The 15,122-nt window shown below is 36.7% G+C and overlaps 1 protein-coding gene across 1 annotated transcript in view; it reads right to left on the bottom strand.

The window, feature by feature from the left end:
• Window positions 1-14,874, bottom strand: part of LOC143746155 (cation-independent mannose-6-phosphate receptor-like) — a 45,118-nt gene extending 30,244 nt beyond the window's left edge. Inside the window, exons 1-8 of the mRNA XM_077237917.1 lie at window positions 14,654-14,874; window positions 14,161-14,300; window positions 5,941-6,059; window positions 4,709-4,807; window positions 4,103-4,235; window positions 3,804-3,915; window positions 2,461-2,563; window positions 2,225-2,384 (exon numbers count right to left, since the gene is read on the bottom strand). Of these exons, the coding sequence (XP_077094032.1) occupies window positions 2,225-2,384; window positions 2,461-2,563; window positions 3,804-3,915; window positions 4,103-4,235; window positions 4,709-4,807; window positions 5,941-6,059; window positions 14,161-14,300; window positions 14,654-14,766 (979 nt within the window). The 5' untranslated portion in view covers window positions 14,767-14,874. The remainder of the gene's footprint in view (window positions 1-2,224; window positions 2,385-2,460; window positions 2,564-3,803; window positions 3,916-4,102; window positions 4,236-4,708; window positions 4,808-5,940; window positions 6,060-14,160; window positions 14,301-14,653) is intronic.
• Window positions 14,875-15,122: the final 248 nt, after the last annotated feature.

Raw genomic sequence — 15,122 nt, 5'->3', positions numbered from 1 at the left:
GTGTTTTTGCTAAATTGTATGAAGTTCTGCTAACACCAACATTGATTTAATGAATGTTTCACTATGTTTGCAGAAGGGGTGCAACAGTTCCCGGTAAAATAAATAAATAAAATTGAACTGCGCCGCTATGTCATAAGTGAACATAAACAGTCGAGAGATACAACACGTGTATCAGTATTTTAGATGCAGGCACTATGTCTTAAAGTGACAGCAGCCGAATACTCCTGCTGATGTTTGAGTTTTTAATGTTCATCAAACAACAAAATACAAAGAAACCACTCATTGCTCTTGACTGAATAACTTTTGTATCTTTAATAAGGATTGATTTGTATTTAATTTATACAGTGAAGATTATATGCACTATTTTACATTTGATTACTTTATTCAATTTCTTTAACTGAACACTATTGTTAGACCTGGAAAACCTGAAAGGATGGTTTATTTTAATTGTATATTTGCTCTATTGTATTTATTTGTGCTATTGCTTGTTTATTGATTATTTGTTCGTATTTTTGTTGGGACAGAAGTTAAACTACACTACACTAAACTACACTTCTATGTTGCCTTTAGTTGGGAAAACAAACTGCCCATCTGATTTATCTTACTAACATAAATATTGCCAAAATATACCATACCATGTTATTTGAACAGAGTATAATGCCAATGTCTTGTTCTCTAACTGAAAACCATGGAAATACTATGTTTTTGGGACATCATAACACTATCATGCTTTTAGACATCAGTGGTATCAGTGTTTTTTTTGTATTATTTATATACCATTTGCCAAGGCAACACATGTTTTTCATATTTATATTAGCTTTACTTCAACTAACGGAAACTTTAATAGTACCACTGTACCATGATACTGGACTATATGTGGTTTATTCAATTAAATGTACTCATTAAAGGTGCAGTAAGGGATTTCTTAAACGCTATTGGATCAGCGTGGACCAGATCGTGCACCACAGCCAATCAGCAGTAGGGGGCGTGTCTTTCAACTCTTCTAAGTGTGAAGGGCTGAAAACAGCCGCTGAGGTTGCGTTTGGTTTTGCTATAATTCACAGAACCGTTAATGCTGTTGTTGTAATGTTAGCTGTAGTAACAGGACAGTTTTGAGTGTCATTGTTTGCCGGGAGCAGGGGCCGGTTGCACCAGCTGTGCGCAAGTTACAACTTAGCCTAGTTTTGACGTAAATGGGAACTAAGTTACAACTTACGAACTACTAAATATGTTTATGTTGCACCATTAAACTTAGTTTAAACGTAACTAAATATTTACGGCAGCCTCCGATCAGGAGTAACGGTTGGAATAAAATATCAGACAGACTGAACTGCATCAATAAGCTCTTCTTTTACCGGACAGACTTCAATTCTTTAGACATATATGATAATGCTGACATTTACACTCGCTTACATTTTTAGAGAGAGTACATTATGTGAAAAGATTACTTTGTTAGCGGCTCTAGCGCTGTGTGCATCGGTCCATGTTGTGCATGTCAAATATCAGTCATAATCCATAAACGTACTAATATCTTATGTTTTTTGTATCAATATTTATTTATTGATGCTTATTTCATTTCAAATACAATTTCTGAATGTTATTTACATATAAAAACACTTATGTTACGGTCAAGTATCGTATTTAATGAAAACTTATTTTTACCGTTAGTAAGGTGAGGTAAAAGTTGTTAGAATGAAGGATAAACTGAAATTCACGGCAATTCAACACATGTTCTGCTCACGTATTTGAAGGCTTCTACTGGCTCATCGAGGCTAAACGTCATAATATGCGACTACGCATTACTTTAAGGAGAGCTTACGACCTACTAGCTACGTTCTGCCTTACTAACAAATGGTGCAACGGAATATAGTACAGAGTTAGTTACAAACTAGCTAGTAGTTACTAAGCCTCTAGTGTGGACTTTACGTTCCAATTTAAGAAAGAACTTACGAACGGCTGGTGCAACCCTACCCTGGTGTGCTGCCGGCGACTAACAACCAACTCTTGCTTATATATACTTTTGTGTACTATATGTTTATTCTTTGTTTTCCTTGTTGTTCGCTCGACATCCTCGCTTTATTTTCCGATATTTGTTGATTTAAAATATCAACAGCGTTTCTCAGAAATCACTACTGCACCTTTAAAGACCACATCGAATTCATCGCTCCTTCATTGTTTCCACAGAAAAATGTACATCGCTTTCTAAACTATGCCTGTAACTCACAGCTGTGTGTCAGGTGACTGAGGTCGATGGAGATGTCGTGCTGATCACTGGTAAGTTTGCAGTCTTCACTCTCCAGGTAATCTCTGTGGCAGGCGTACTCCGTCACCCACTCGATCTCATACCGACAGTTTGAGTCGCTGATCATCTTAGGGTTACTTCCCTGATAAACCATTGAGAAAACTGAGCTCAAGGAGTACAACAGGTACAATAAGATGAAACACTAGGCCTCTTCTTACCGCCTGTCTCGTAGAGGGACAAATGAATGTAATCGTCACTGCTGGACTGTGGCCATCACATAAGTCTGGGATTTTTTTGACTCCCTCGTACCGCAGCCTTAGTCTGAAAAAGAGAACGTCAGTTATGCTGTTCCTGTTTTCATGTTCCTTGAGCCGCAAATCAGCATATCAGCATGATTTCTGATGGATCATGTGACACTGAAGACTGGAGCAATAAGTTCTTGAACCCTCAGGTTTGACAACAAAGGAATAAATTACATTAAAAAAAATGTATATTAATTTATTTAAAAAAAATTATATATATATTGTTACAACCAATTGTTTTGTATTTTCTCGTTTTCTTTTTCTCTCTTTTGGTTTGGAAGTGTTTGTGTCCAGGTATATATATATATACACACGTACAATTATAGCATTATTTATTGTTTTAGCACTTAGCACGATTTACGGTGGAACAAGCTCGGGAACAATTACTGGAGAGTGACGAGGAGAAGCATTGCTTAGAAAATTCGAAGCATTCCTAAGAAAAACGCCTGGGACTATTTTTTTAAATAAAGTTACATTTTTCATTGTTCTTTACACATTTTATTTAACAATTACACATGTCTGTCAAGCAAAGGCTTTGACAAATATATTTTTGGTTAAAAACTGTTCACTATTGTTGTGTGATGTGTGATTTTCAGAAATAAATGACAAAAATCTGATTTCCGCTTTTGAAATTCTCTAGTTGATTGTACATTTTTCACTCATACTTCCTTTATAAACACATTACATGCATGCTTATGTTAGCTTAGGGTCTTCTGAATCCATAGATACCGAACACATAGTGTTCCATCTCCATTACATATGGTTTATAAGCCCAAATGTAAAAATAGAGAAAACGGACCAAAAAGGGCTTAGTCCCCAGAGGGTTAAACACGGTTTATTTGAGCTTGTAAGAATTGTAAAGTTCGAGGGATTGGGAAAGTAAGGAGTTTGACGCCATTTTTGTTTATTGTAAACCTTTTGATCTCTGTTCTTGGTTAGGGAGTTAGGTTAATATATTATACTTTTATTTTATTTTTCTTTAGGTTAGGTTTTTAGGAAAGAGGTCAAAGTAAGAAAGTTTTGTTTGTTGTTTTGGCAGGGTCAACTCCCGAAGAAAAGTTACCTTTTTATTTATTTTGACGTTATTTTTAGTTTGATTTCAATAAACCCTCAAAAGCTTCCCCGCTCACACTCTCTCATTTCATGTTGCGTCCTTTACCCCTTGACGGGGCGTAACTATATAGATATATCCCTTTATTTTTTTCTGAACAGCAGTGAAATAAGCTTAATAACAAATTAGCTAATAAATGATCCCATACTTGTCATTGGAGAGCAGCTCGAGCTGGTGAACAGGCTGACCCATGTCGAAGGAATCTTTTCCAGAGATGAGACAGGCCGCAGATCCCTCGGGACACACACTTCCAGCAAGGTCTGAGCAGAGAGACATTACCGTAGTTATCTGCATTGCACTGTTAAATGATTTGATTGTTTAAATAAGATCCTGCTCAGCTTGTTTGGTTTAAAGCAGCTATATAATGTTTGTTGACTGGTTTCCAAACTCTTGAGAAGTGCACACCCCAACACTGCTATGGATAAATATGATATTACTGAAACTCACTTAGACTTCTGCATATATTAATGTAGAAATCACTTTCATCATCTGGGTCGTCAACCAGGTAGCCGTCCGACAGTTTTATCATTGGGTTGAGGTCATGCTTCTTTCCGTCCGAGTCAAAGACATAGCAGGGGACCTTTAGAAATGCATTGAGTGGTGAAAGAAAATGTACAACTTTACTACAAGAAAGTTTCAAGTCACTGCCATTTCCTCTGTTGTAGTATAAATAAGATATATATGAGCTATGAGGCAGAATATCTAAAAAAGTGGATTTTCAAATTTTCTGAAAATATGATTGGTGCTTGGATTAGCGTAATAAAGTTATTTGTTTTCCCCACAATTCATACATATACTATTTCAACAAGTAAATATATACATAAACTGTGTGAAGCAATAAAATTAACTTATATGTGCTTTTCACAAGTTGAAAATGTTAACGTTCTTCTTAGATCATTCTTTATGCAGATTATGCATAACTCAACGGATTGGTTCAAGCATGAGTTTAATTCATTATTTTCTCACTGAGAACAAATGAAAAAGCCAAACACACACATTTAAACACACACCTCCCCCACATTCACGCTCCAGCACGTCATCAGCTTTACTCACCTCCTTATGTGGTGTAAATTTATCACGTCTGCAGGCGAAATACGTCCTCCATTCAAAGTAGTGCACACACTCCGAGACCGTGACGAACTCAGGTGTGCCCTTTGAAGGAAACAAATGTAATGTAAATCAGCAAGCAATGAGATAAAAATGTTTGCAGCAGGGTTATTATTGTACACAAACTATTTAAAACATTTCTGTTAATTGAAATAAAAATGTAAATATATATATATATATATATATATATATATATATATAATGTATGTATGTGTGTGTGTGTATATATATATATATATATGTCATTTTGATTAATTGCGATTAATCGCATCTAACATAAAAGTTTTTGTTTATATAGTATATATGTGTATGTGTGTGTGTGTGTGTGTGTGTAGATGTAGATGTATATATACTTTTATGTATCGATTAATCAATTTGACAGTCCTAATATTAGTTAAATATAAATATAAATACATTTAAAAAAATGTGAAATGTTGCCTTGGCAATGAACTAAAATAAATGTAAAAATTATGCATTAAGAAAAAAAAAACTAATATATATATATTAGGGCTGTCAAAAGATGAATCGTGATTAATCGCATCCAAAATAAAATTATGTGTTTACATAATATATGTGTGTGCACTGTGTATAATTATTTTGTATATATATAAATACACACACATGCATGTATACATTTAAGAAAAATGTGTTATTTATATATAAAATATTTATATTTATATATAATATAAATTATATATAAATATAAATAAATAAATTATATATAAATATATACAGTATATACATGCAAATATTTCTTAAATATATACATGCATGTGTGTGTATTTATATATATACAAAATAATTATACACAGTGCACACACATATATTATGTAAACACAAACTTTTATTTTAGATGCGATTAATCACGATTAATCTTTTGACAGCCCTAATATATATATATATAGACAAATTTCAGCACAAACAAACAATAAATATATATATAGTCTAGTGATAGTAATAACAAGCCAAACTACACAAGTCATTCAAGTATCCATCAAAGCCGATTTTGAGTAACTTCAGCAACACCTACGGTACTTTGCCTCACTATTATATCAAGTTTTCCATCAGTCATTTGTTCCTGCGCAGCGAGAGGGAGGAAGGAAACGAACAGCTTTGCAGACGCCACAGTGTGTGTTCACGGACACCTGTGACTAACAGCGCTGCGCACTAAAGCTCACCATGGTTTTGCCGCATTGAAAGCTGATGCTGCTCTGGAAGTTGCTGCTCTTGTCATTGCATTTCCTCGAGCTGTTGAAATCCAGCACAGCGGGAGAGTCCCTCCGCAACGAGAGATCACCTATGGAGAAAAGTGCAAGTCATTTCTATTGTAACAATAGAAATTCAATATTTTACACATGTTTATGATATTAATTTTTCACTGTATTAATTGGGTCTTTATACTTGGGGACCCGAAAGTTATTGCTATAAATTAAGACACTCTACATGCAGTTAGACTATAGTAATAAAAATAAAATCAAAACTAATTTGTAACTGCAGAGTTGTGTCTAGCACAAAACAACAGCCACACAGAACTGTTCGTTCAAACCCAAGTCAACTAAAGTTTATCAGCACAAACAAATCAGAAAATGTCTCTGTGACACCCAACAAGATAAATATATTACAGCATGTGATCTGGAGAGGTTGGCCAAACATCTAGCAGTGCACAACCCATGGGAACAGCAGCATGAGAAGAAGATAACCGAATAAATGCAACAACGTAACAGACGCTTCCATAAACATGTTGACTAGAGCCATGTTCAATATTAGGCCACTCGAGAACATGTCAGTATTTTCTACATACTAAATATTTTTTTTTATTTTAAAACAGTGGCCATCATACAAAAATAAATGCTTACAAAGACAGTAGAGCACTGCATTGTCATCACATGACCTCATTGTGTTGTTTATATTTAACTCAGCATGTGCCACTTCTTTATTTCATTGAAATTAGAAATGTTAATTAAGCAAATATTATGCATGATTATTCCAAATTAGTGTAAAATTGTCTTAACTTATTGCAATCGTCTCAAATAATGAAACAAGAAGAATCAAAATTGTCGTACCATACGCACTGCATTGTAGAATCCTTATACATTTCACATTTTGCCAATTGTATGATATCATAAAGGTATTCCATGCATAAAAAAGGCACACAGTATACACACTGCATTAATAAGAATTGCACATAAAAAGTAGTATCCTATGCTGTTATGTTTTTTATACAATGGCTCTGTTAAGGATGCAACATTCTAAAGCTTTAATTCTGTCAAGGACGGGTCCATAGAAAACTGTATAAAAAATTATTAATATTAATAAATGCATTTATATAAATAAAATCAGTAATACAGGTAGTAGAAAAAAAAGAATGTAACAATAGAAATTAAATATTTTCCAAATAATATTTTACACATTTAGAATATTAATTTTTCACTGTATTAATTGGGCCTTTATACATTCATACGTAGGGACCCTCAGGGGGCCGCAAGGGAATTCTAGGGGTTCTGTGGGAAAATTTTGTACAACAGTTAAAAAAAAAAAAAAAACAAGATTAAACTACATAAATAATCCGGGACACCATTAAAGGAGCTCTAAGCGATGTCACATGTTTTTTAGGCTAAAACATTTTTGTCACATACAGCAAACATCTCCTCACTATCCGCTAGCTGCCGGTTCCTAAACACACTGTAAAACACACGGTCTCTGCACACACACACCCCAAACTCCACACACACCCCAGGCTCCACACACACACCCCAGGCTCCACACACACACCCCAGGCTCCACACACACACCCCAGGCTCCACACACACACCCCAGGCTCCACACACACACCCCAGGCTCCACACACACCCCAGACTCCACACACACCCAACACAAACAAACTGGGCTAACCCGCACCACGAAACAAAACACACTGTTCCAGCCAATAACCAACTAGAAGGATATTGGACGGGGGTATTGGGGGGTAAGTGGGCGGGGTTACTGCGTGGATGACGGGGGGGGGGGGGTATTGGGGGTAAGTGGGCGGGGTTACTGCGTGGATGACGGGGGGGGGGGGGGGTGGTATTGGGGGGTAAGTGGGCGGGGTTAATGCGTGGATGACGGGGGGGGGTATTGGGGGTAAGTGGGCGGGGTTAATGCGTGGATGACGGGGGGGGGGGGGGGTTGCATTGTATTGTTTGACAATACTTTAAACGTCAACAAGACGTGACGTCACCCGACATCGCAGAGAGCATCTTTACAATAAACAATCCATAAACGCTGGGACCAACATTCTTCAAAATATCTTCTGTGTTCAGCAGAATAAAGAAACTCATAAAGGTTTGGAATAACTTGAGTAATGGATGATAACTTTTTCACTTTTGGGTGAACTATCCCTTTAAGTCTGTACAGAGACACAAATGAGTGGTTTAAACTGGACGCGTCAAAGCAAACATTGTTTCATTCTTCATCTGTCATGTAGTCGACAGACTGTATACTGTACATCTGTATACTGTACATCTGTATACTGTACTACTGTACATCTGTACTACTGTACACCTGTACACTGTACATCTGTACACTGTACATCTGTATACTGTACATCTGTATACTGTACATCTGTATACTGTACATCTGTATACTGTACATCTGTATACTGTATACTGTACATCTGTATACTGTACATCTGTATACTGTACATCTGTATACTGTATACTGTACATCTGTATACTGTATACTGTACATCTGTATACTGTACATCTGTATACTGTACATCTGTATACTGTATACTGTACATCTGTATACTGTACATCTGTACAACTGTATACTGTACACCTGTACACTGTACATCTGTGCACTGTATACTGTACATCTGTATACTGTACACTGTACATCTGTATACTGTACATCTGTACAACTGTATACTGTACACCTGTACACTGTACATCTGTATACTGTATACTGTACATCTGTATACTGTACATCTGTATACTGTACACCTGTATACTGTACATCTGTATACTGTACACTGTACACCTGTATACTGTACATCTGTGTACTGTACATCTGTATACTGTACATCTGTATACTGTACACCTGTATACTGTACATCTGTATACTGTACACCTGTATACTGTGCACCTGTATACTGTACACTGTACACCTGTATACTGCACATCTGTATACTGTACACTGTACATCTGTATACTGTATACTGCACATCTGTATACTGTATACCTGTATACTGTACACTGTACATCTGTATACTGCACACCTGTATACTGTACATCTGTATACTGTACACTGTACACCTGTATACTGCACATCTGTATACTGTACACTGTACATCTGTATACTGTACACTGTACATCTGTATACTGTATACTGCACATCTGTATACTGTACACTGTACATCTGTATACTGTATACTGTACATCTGTATACTGTATACTGTACACTGTACATCTGTATACTGTACACCTGTATACTGTACACCTGTATACTGTACACTGTACACCTGTATACTGTACACCTGTATACTGTACATCTGTATACTGTACATCTGTATACTGTACACAGTACACCTGTATACTGTATACTGTACACCTGTATACTGTACACCTGTATACTGTACACCTGTATACTGTACACCTGTATACTGTACATCTGTATACTGTATACTGTACACCTGTATACTGTACACCTGTATACTGTACACCTGTATACTGTACACCTGTATACTGTACATCCGTATACCGTATACTGTACACCTGTATACTGTACACCTGTATACTGTACACCTGTATACTGTACACCTGTATACTGTACACCTGTATACTGTACATCCGTATACCGTATACTGTACACCTGTATACTGTACACCTGTATACTGTACACCTGTATACCGTATACTGTACACATGTATACTGTACATCTGTATAATGTACATCTGTATACTGTACATCTATATATTGTACATCTGTATACTGTACATATGTATACTGTACATCTGTACATCTGTATACTGTACATCTGTATACTGTACATCTGTATACTGTACATCTGTATACTGTACATCTGTACATCTGTATACTGTACATCTGTATACTGTACAACTGTACATCTGTATACTGTACATCTGTACACTGTAAATCTGTACATCTGTATACTGTACATCTGTATACTGTACATCTGTATACTGTACATCTGTATACTGTACATCTGTATACTGTACATCTGTACATCTGTATACTGTACATCTGTATACTGTACATCTGTACATCTGTATACTGTACATCTGTATACTGTACATCTGTATACTGTATACTGTACATCTGTATACTGTACATCTGTATACTGTATACTGTACATCTGTATACTGTACATCTGTACATCTGTATACTGTACATCTGTATACTGTACATCTGTATACTGTACATCTGTACATCTGTATACTGTACATCTGTATACTGTACATCTGTATACTGTACATCTGTATACTGTACATCTGTACATCTGTATACTGTACATCTGTATACTGTACATCTGTACATCTGTATACTGTACATCTGTATACTGTATACTGTACATCTGTATACTGTACATCTGTATACTGTACATCTGTATACTGTACATCTGTATACTGTACATCTGTATACTGTATCTGGTGTGACAACATCAGACATTGCTTTGACGCAACTTTTGACGCAACGCAACGATCACAACAAGGACAGGCAAATTTCAGCAGTTCAGTGACTGAATGCAAGTGGGCGGGGCCTATGATGGGATTATGTATTCATGAATGTTTTGCTATGGAGAAGGGCATATGCAAAATAATTTGCCCGTGTGACATCACAGATCCTGCAATATCAAAACAAACCCTTTTTGGATTTTGCTTAGATAATTGTTTATAATGAGGAGGACATTTTAGGATGGGGTTCCCTCACACAGGGATGATTATATCTGGAAGTCCACAGCATCTAAAAGACTCTGACTCTGATACTGAAGACCTCTAAGATGTCAGGGACTAGAGCTTCATGATTTATAATATGTGGCGGAGCCGGAAATTTTAATTACTGCTATTTAAATATTGTCACTTACTTACAAAACCAGTGCACCTGATACTAGATAACTTTGACCTACTTCCTGTGGATCATAAATAAACGACAGCAGGAGCACGAGATAAAGAATACCAAGATATGTCACTGAGCAGCATACACACTTAAATGAATGCAAAAGTTTTCAGATGCATTGCCACTATTGTGTGAAACACACATTAAAGGGTCGGAAAGCCCCATAACGGATGCAGAGCAACCACCAAAGAGTGACAGCGAGGACAGCTAGAAGCCAGCACAGCCTGAAATACTACAGAAATAGACATTACACTATAGTGTTTGAATGCTTTCATACAGACGTACAAAATAAACAACCCATGCAATGTATGTAATAAGGCTGAAAGTGAATATATAGCACAGATTCAGTCAGCACGATTAACATCTGCAAGCTGTCTTATTTTGTCATTGGGTCACATGGTGTGTGATGCAATATCTGGTAAATATATGGTGTTTGTTCAGACTCTGACTCAGATCGCTATTGGTCGGGGTTTTCATTTGATCGGTTTGTGTCATACGGAGGTCAGCTGACTAGAAGGATAAGGCCAAACAAACAAGTGCTCTGTCATACAGCTAATATGCACAGTTATATGATGTACTATAACAGCGCTGGGTTTATTAGGATGTTATCTAATGCAAAGACAGAAAATGAGAACTATTTAGCGCACTTCCTTTAAATAGTTTTAATGTTTCACAAGAATATCCAGAATAAGCAAAAAAATCTATTGTTTCTTTCTTTGTCCAACTGAGTGTTTGATGTGACTTGAATCAATAGGAAATGGTATCACATGACCAAAACGGTGAATCTTGAGCGAAAACATGTTTAGGTCACATTTCACCACAAAAATAAAACAAAACAAAGGAGAGAAAAAATTAAATATATACACTACCATTCAAAAGTTTGCATTCAGTTAATTTTTTTAAGTAGTGAATACTTTTATTCATCAAGGATGCATTAAACTGATCAGAAAGTGAGAGTAAAGACATTTATAATTTTATAAAGATTTTGATTTCAATTAAATGCTGTTCTTTTAAACTTTCTATTCATCAAAGAATCTTGAAAACAAACAAAAAAAGTATCAGTTTCCAGACGAATATTAAGCAGCACAACTGTTTTCAACATTAATAATGAGAAAAATGTTTCTTGAGCAGCAAATTATCATATTATACTGATTTCTGAAGGATCATGTGACACTGAAGGCTGGAGTAATGATTTGACATCACAGGAATAAATTACATTTTAACATGAAATGGTTGTTTTAAATTATAAAATATATTTAACAATATATCTGTTTTTACTGTATTTTTAATTAAATAAATGCAGTCTTGATGAGAATATTCAAAAATATTCTGAAGTCTAACCCAATCTTTTGAATGGTAGTGTATAAGTAATTATATATTGCATAGAGAAAATAACCTCTATTTTAGGACAGATAAAATTGAAAAACAAATGAAGAATGAGAATTTGGAAAATCTGACAATGTTCTCATAGAGGTCTTGGATCAGTGCTACTCTCACAGATGATATCATGTGTATCTTAAAGGGATAGTTACCCCAAAAATATAAACTCTGTCAGTAATTACTTTCCCTCATGTTGTTCAACCCCGTAAGACCTTCGTTCATCTTCGGGACACGAATTAAGATATTTGTGATTAAATCTGAGAGCTGGATCACTCCTCCATAGGCTTCTAAGGGATTGACACTTGTTCCCCGAAAAGTTATTAAAGACATCGTTAAAATAGTCCAAGTGACTACAGTGGCTCAATCTTAAGTTTATCAAGCGACGAGAATACTTTTTGTGCGCAAAAACAAACAAAAATAATGACTCTATTTCAACTATTGATTTCCTTCTCTGTGGGCTCGAGTGAGTTCACTAGTGTAACAGCGCAGCGCTTCTGTGTTGAACGTCACACGCATCACACACATGACCAGCGTCGGGCAATAGTGAGCCTCCGTGTGACGTAGCTCTACGCTATCACACTACGCTATCACACTACGCTATCACACTACGCTATCACACTACGCTATCACACTACGCTATCACACTACGCTATCACACTACGCTATCACACTACGCTATCACACTACGCTATCACACTACGCTATCACACTACGCTATCACACTACGCTATCACACTACGCTATCACACTAAGCTATCACACTACGCTATCACACTACGCTATCACACTACGCTATCACACTACGCTATCACACTACGCTATCACACAACGCTATCACACTACGCTATCACACTACGCTATCACACTACGCTATCACACTAAGCTATCACACTACGCTATCACACTACGCTATCACACTACGCTATCACACTACGCTATCACACTAAGCTATCACACTACGCTATCACACTACGCTATCACACTACGCTATCACACTACGCTATCACACTACGCTATCACACTACGCTATCACACTACGCTATCACACTACGCTATCACACAACGCTATCACACTACGCTATCACACTACGCTATCACACTACGCTATCACACTAAGCTATCACACTACGCTATCACACTACGCTATCACACTACGCTATCACACTACGCTATCACACTAAGCTATCACACTACGCTATCACACTACGCTATCACACTACGCTATCACACTACGTTATCACACTACGCTATCACACTACGCTATCACACTACGCTATCACACTACGCTATCACACTACGCTATCACACTACGCTAACTTACTCGAGCCCAAAGAGAAGGAAATCAATAGTTGAATAAAGTCGTTATTTTTGTTTGTTTTTGCGCACAAAAAGTATTCTCGTCGCTTGATAAACGTAAGATTGAGCCACTGTAGTCACTTGGACTATTTTAACAATGTCTGTAATAACTTTTCGGGGAACAAGTGTCAATCCCTCAGAAGCCTATGGAGGAGTGATCCAGCTCTCAGATTTAATCACAAATATCTTAATTCATGTCCCGAAGATGAACGAAGGTCTTACGGGGGTGAACAACATGAGGGAGAGTAATTACTGACAGAGTTTACATTTTTGGGTGAACTATTCCTTAAATTACTACTAAATTAAACAATCATTCAAATTTCTTATCAGCATACAGTCGAACTGGTAATCATTATCCCATGCCAGAAAACAGAATATTCACAATAGGAAGAAAAAAAAACCACTTGGACCTGATAAAAATTAACATTAATAAATAATATGTAAGATAAGTAAAGCACAGATACAATAAAGTGTTTTGTGCTTTTATTAGATGCACATTGCTGTTGCAGTTTGGTGTGTATTGTGTGATCTGGCATGCTTTGCTCGTACCCACTGACTGGTGCTGGCGGCTCGTCAGGTTGTGGGCACAGACCGCACTTCCTTTTCCACATTCTGTGTCTGGAGACGAATCACAGATCTTCAAAGCGTAGCTCACATTGCTGTCCTGGTCGATGGCTTCCCATTTGTAACTTCACAGTCACACACACACACACACACACACACACACACACACACACAGTTTAATTTGAACCCATTTCCAAGATCATAATGTATTTCAATTAAATGACATCATTGGATCATAAAAAAAGCTGAATGTCTCAGGTGAGACAAAGTGTGTGTTATGGTTGATTGGGTCCAGACAGGTACCTTGACCCACACAGGCTAAAGAAGGGCCATAAACTGTATAAAAGCAGCGATCAGCAAACTAGATCATATTTAAACGCATGAATTTCTTTCTCAACAAGTGTTTATATGTTAACCATCACGGTTTGCCAGCAATGATCAGCATTAAGAGTGTTTGTTTATTTATTTAAGATCTCACCTGCACAGATCCTTGTACCATGGGCTGTCATCCGACTCCACAGCTGATGTGACACACTGAAGCAGAATCAAACTAGAAATAACAGTAGCGACGATTCCGCGAACACGACCCATATTTTACCCAAGGAAATAAATTAGTGTGCACAGTCCGTCATGATACAGCAGTCCTTTCCGATTACTGATCATTACCCGTGTACAGGAACCACTCAGTCACATGACGGCATGACATGTGGTACAGGTCACGTGGTTCGCTCCGTTCGAATATCGGTAAGTAGAATGACAGCAACGTGGAACGGATCGTCCAAAATGGGCGCGACTTAGCGGCAGAGACATTATTAAATAATATATGTAACAATTATTTAAAATTACAGAATCATTATCGAAACATAAAACCCTGACCAGAATCATCACACTCAGTTTTTCTGTAACGTCTGCCTGTCGGCTTACCAAATAAATAATTATATTGGTTT

This window comes from Siphateles boraxobius, unplaced genomic scaffold (genome assembly GCF_051911475.1).
Source record: "Siphateles boraxobius isolate OS27281-9 unplaced genomic scaffold, OSU_SipBor_1 211, whole genome shotgun sequence".
Classification (NCBI taxonomy): Eukaryota; Metazoa; Chordata; class Actinopteri; order Cypriniformes; family Leuciscidae; genus Siphateles; species Siphateles boraxobius.
Note: the sequence above shows the minus strand (reverse complement) of the source record. Positions and strands in the feature narration are given on the sequence as shown.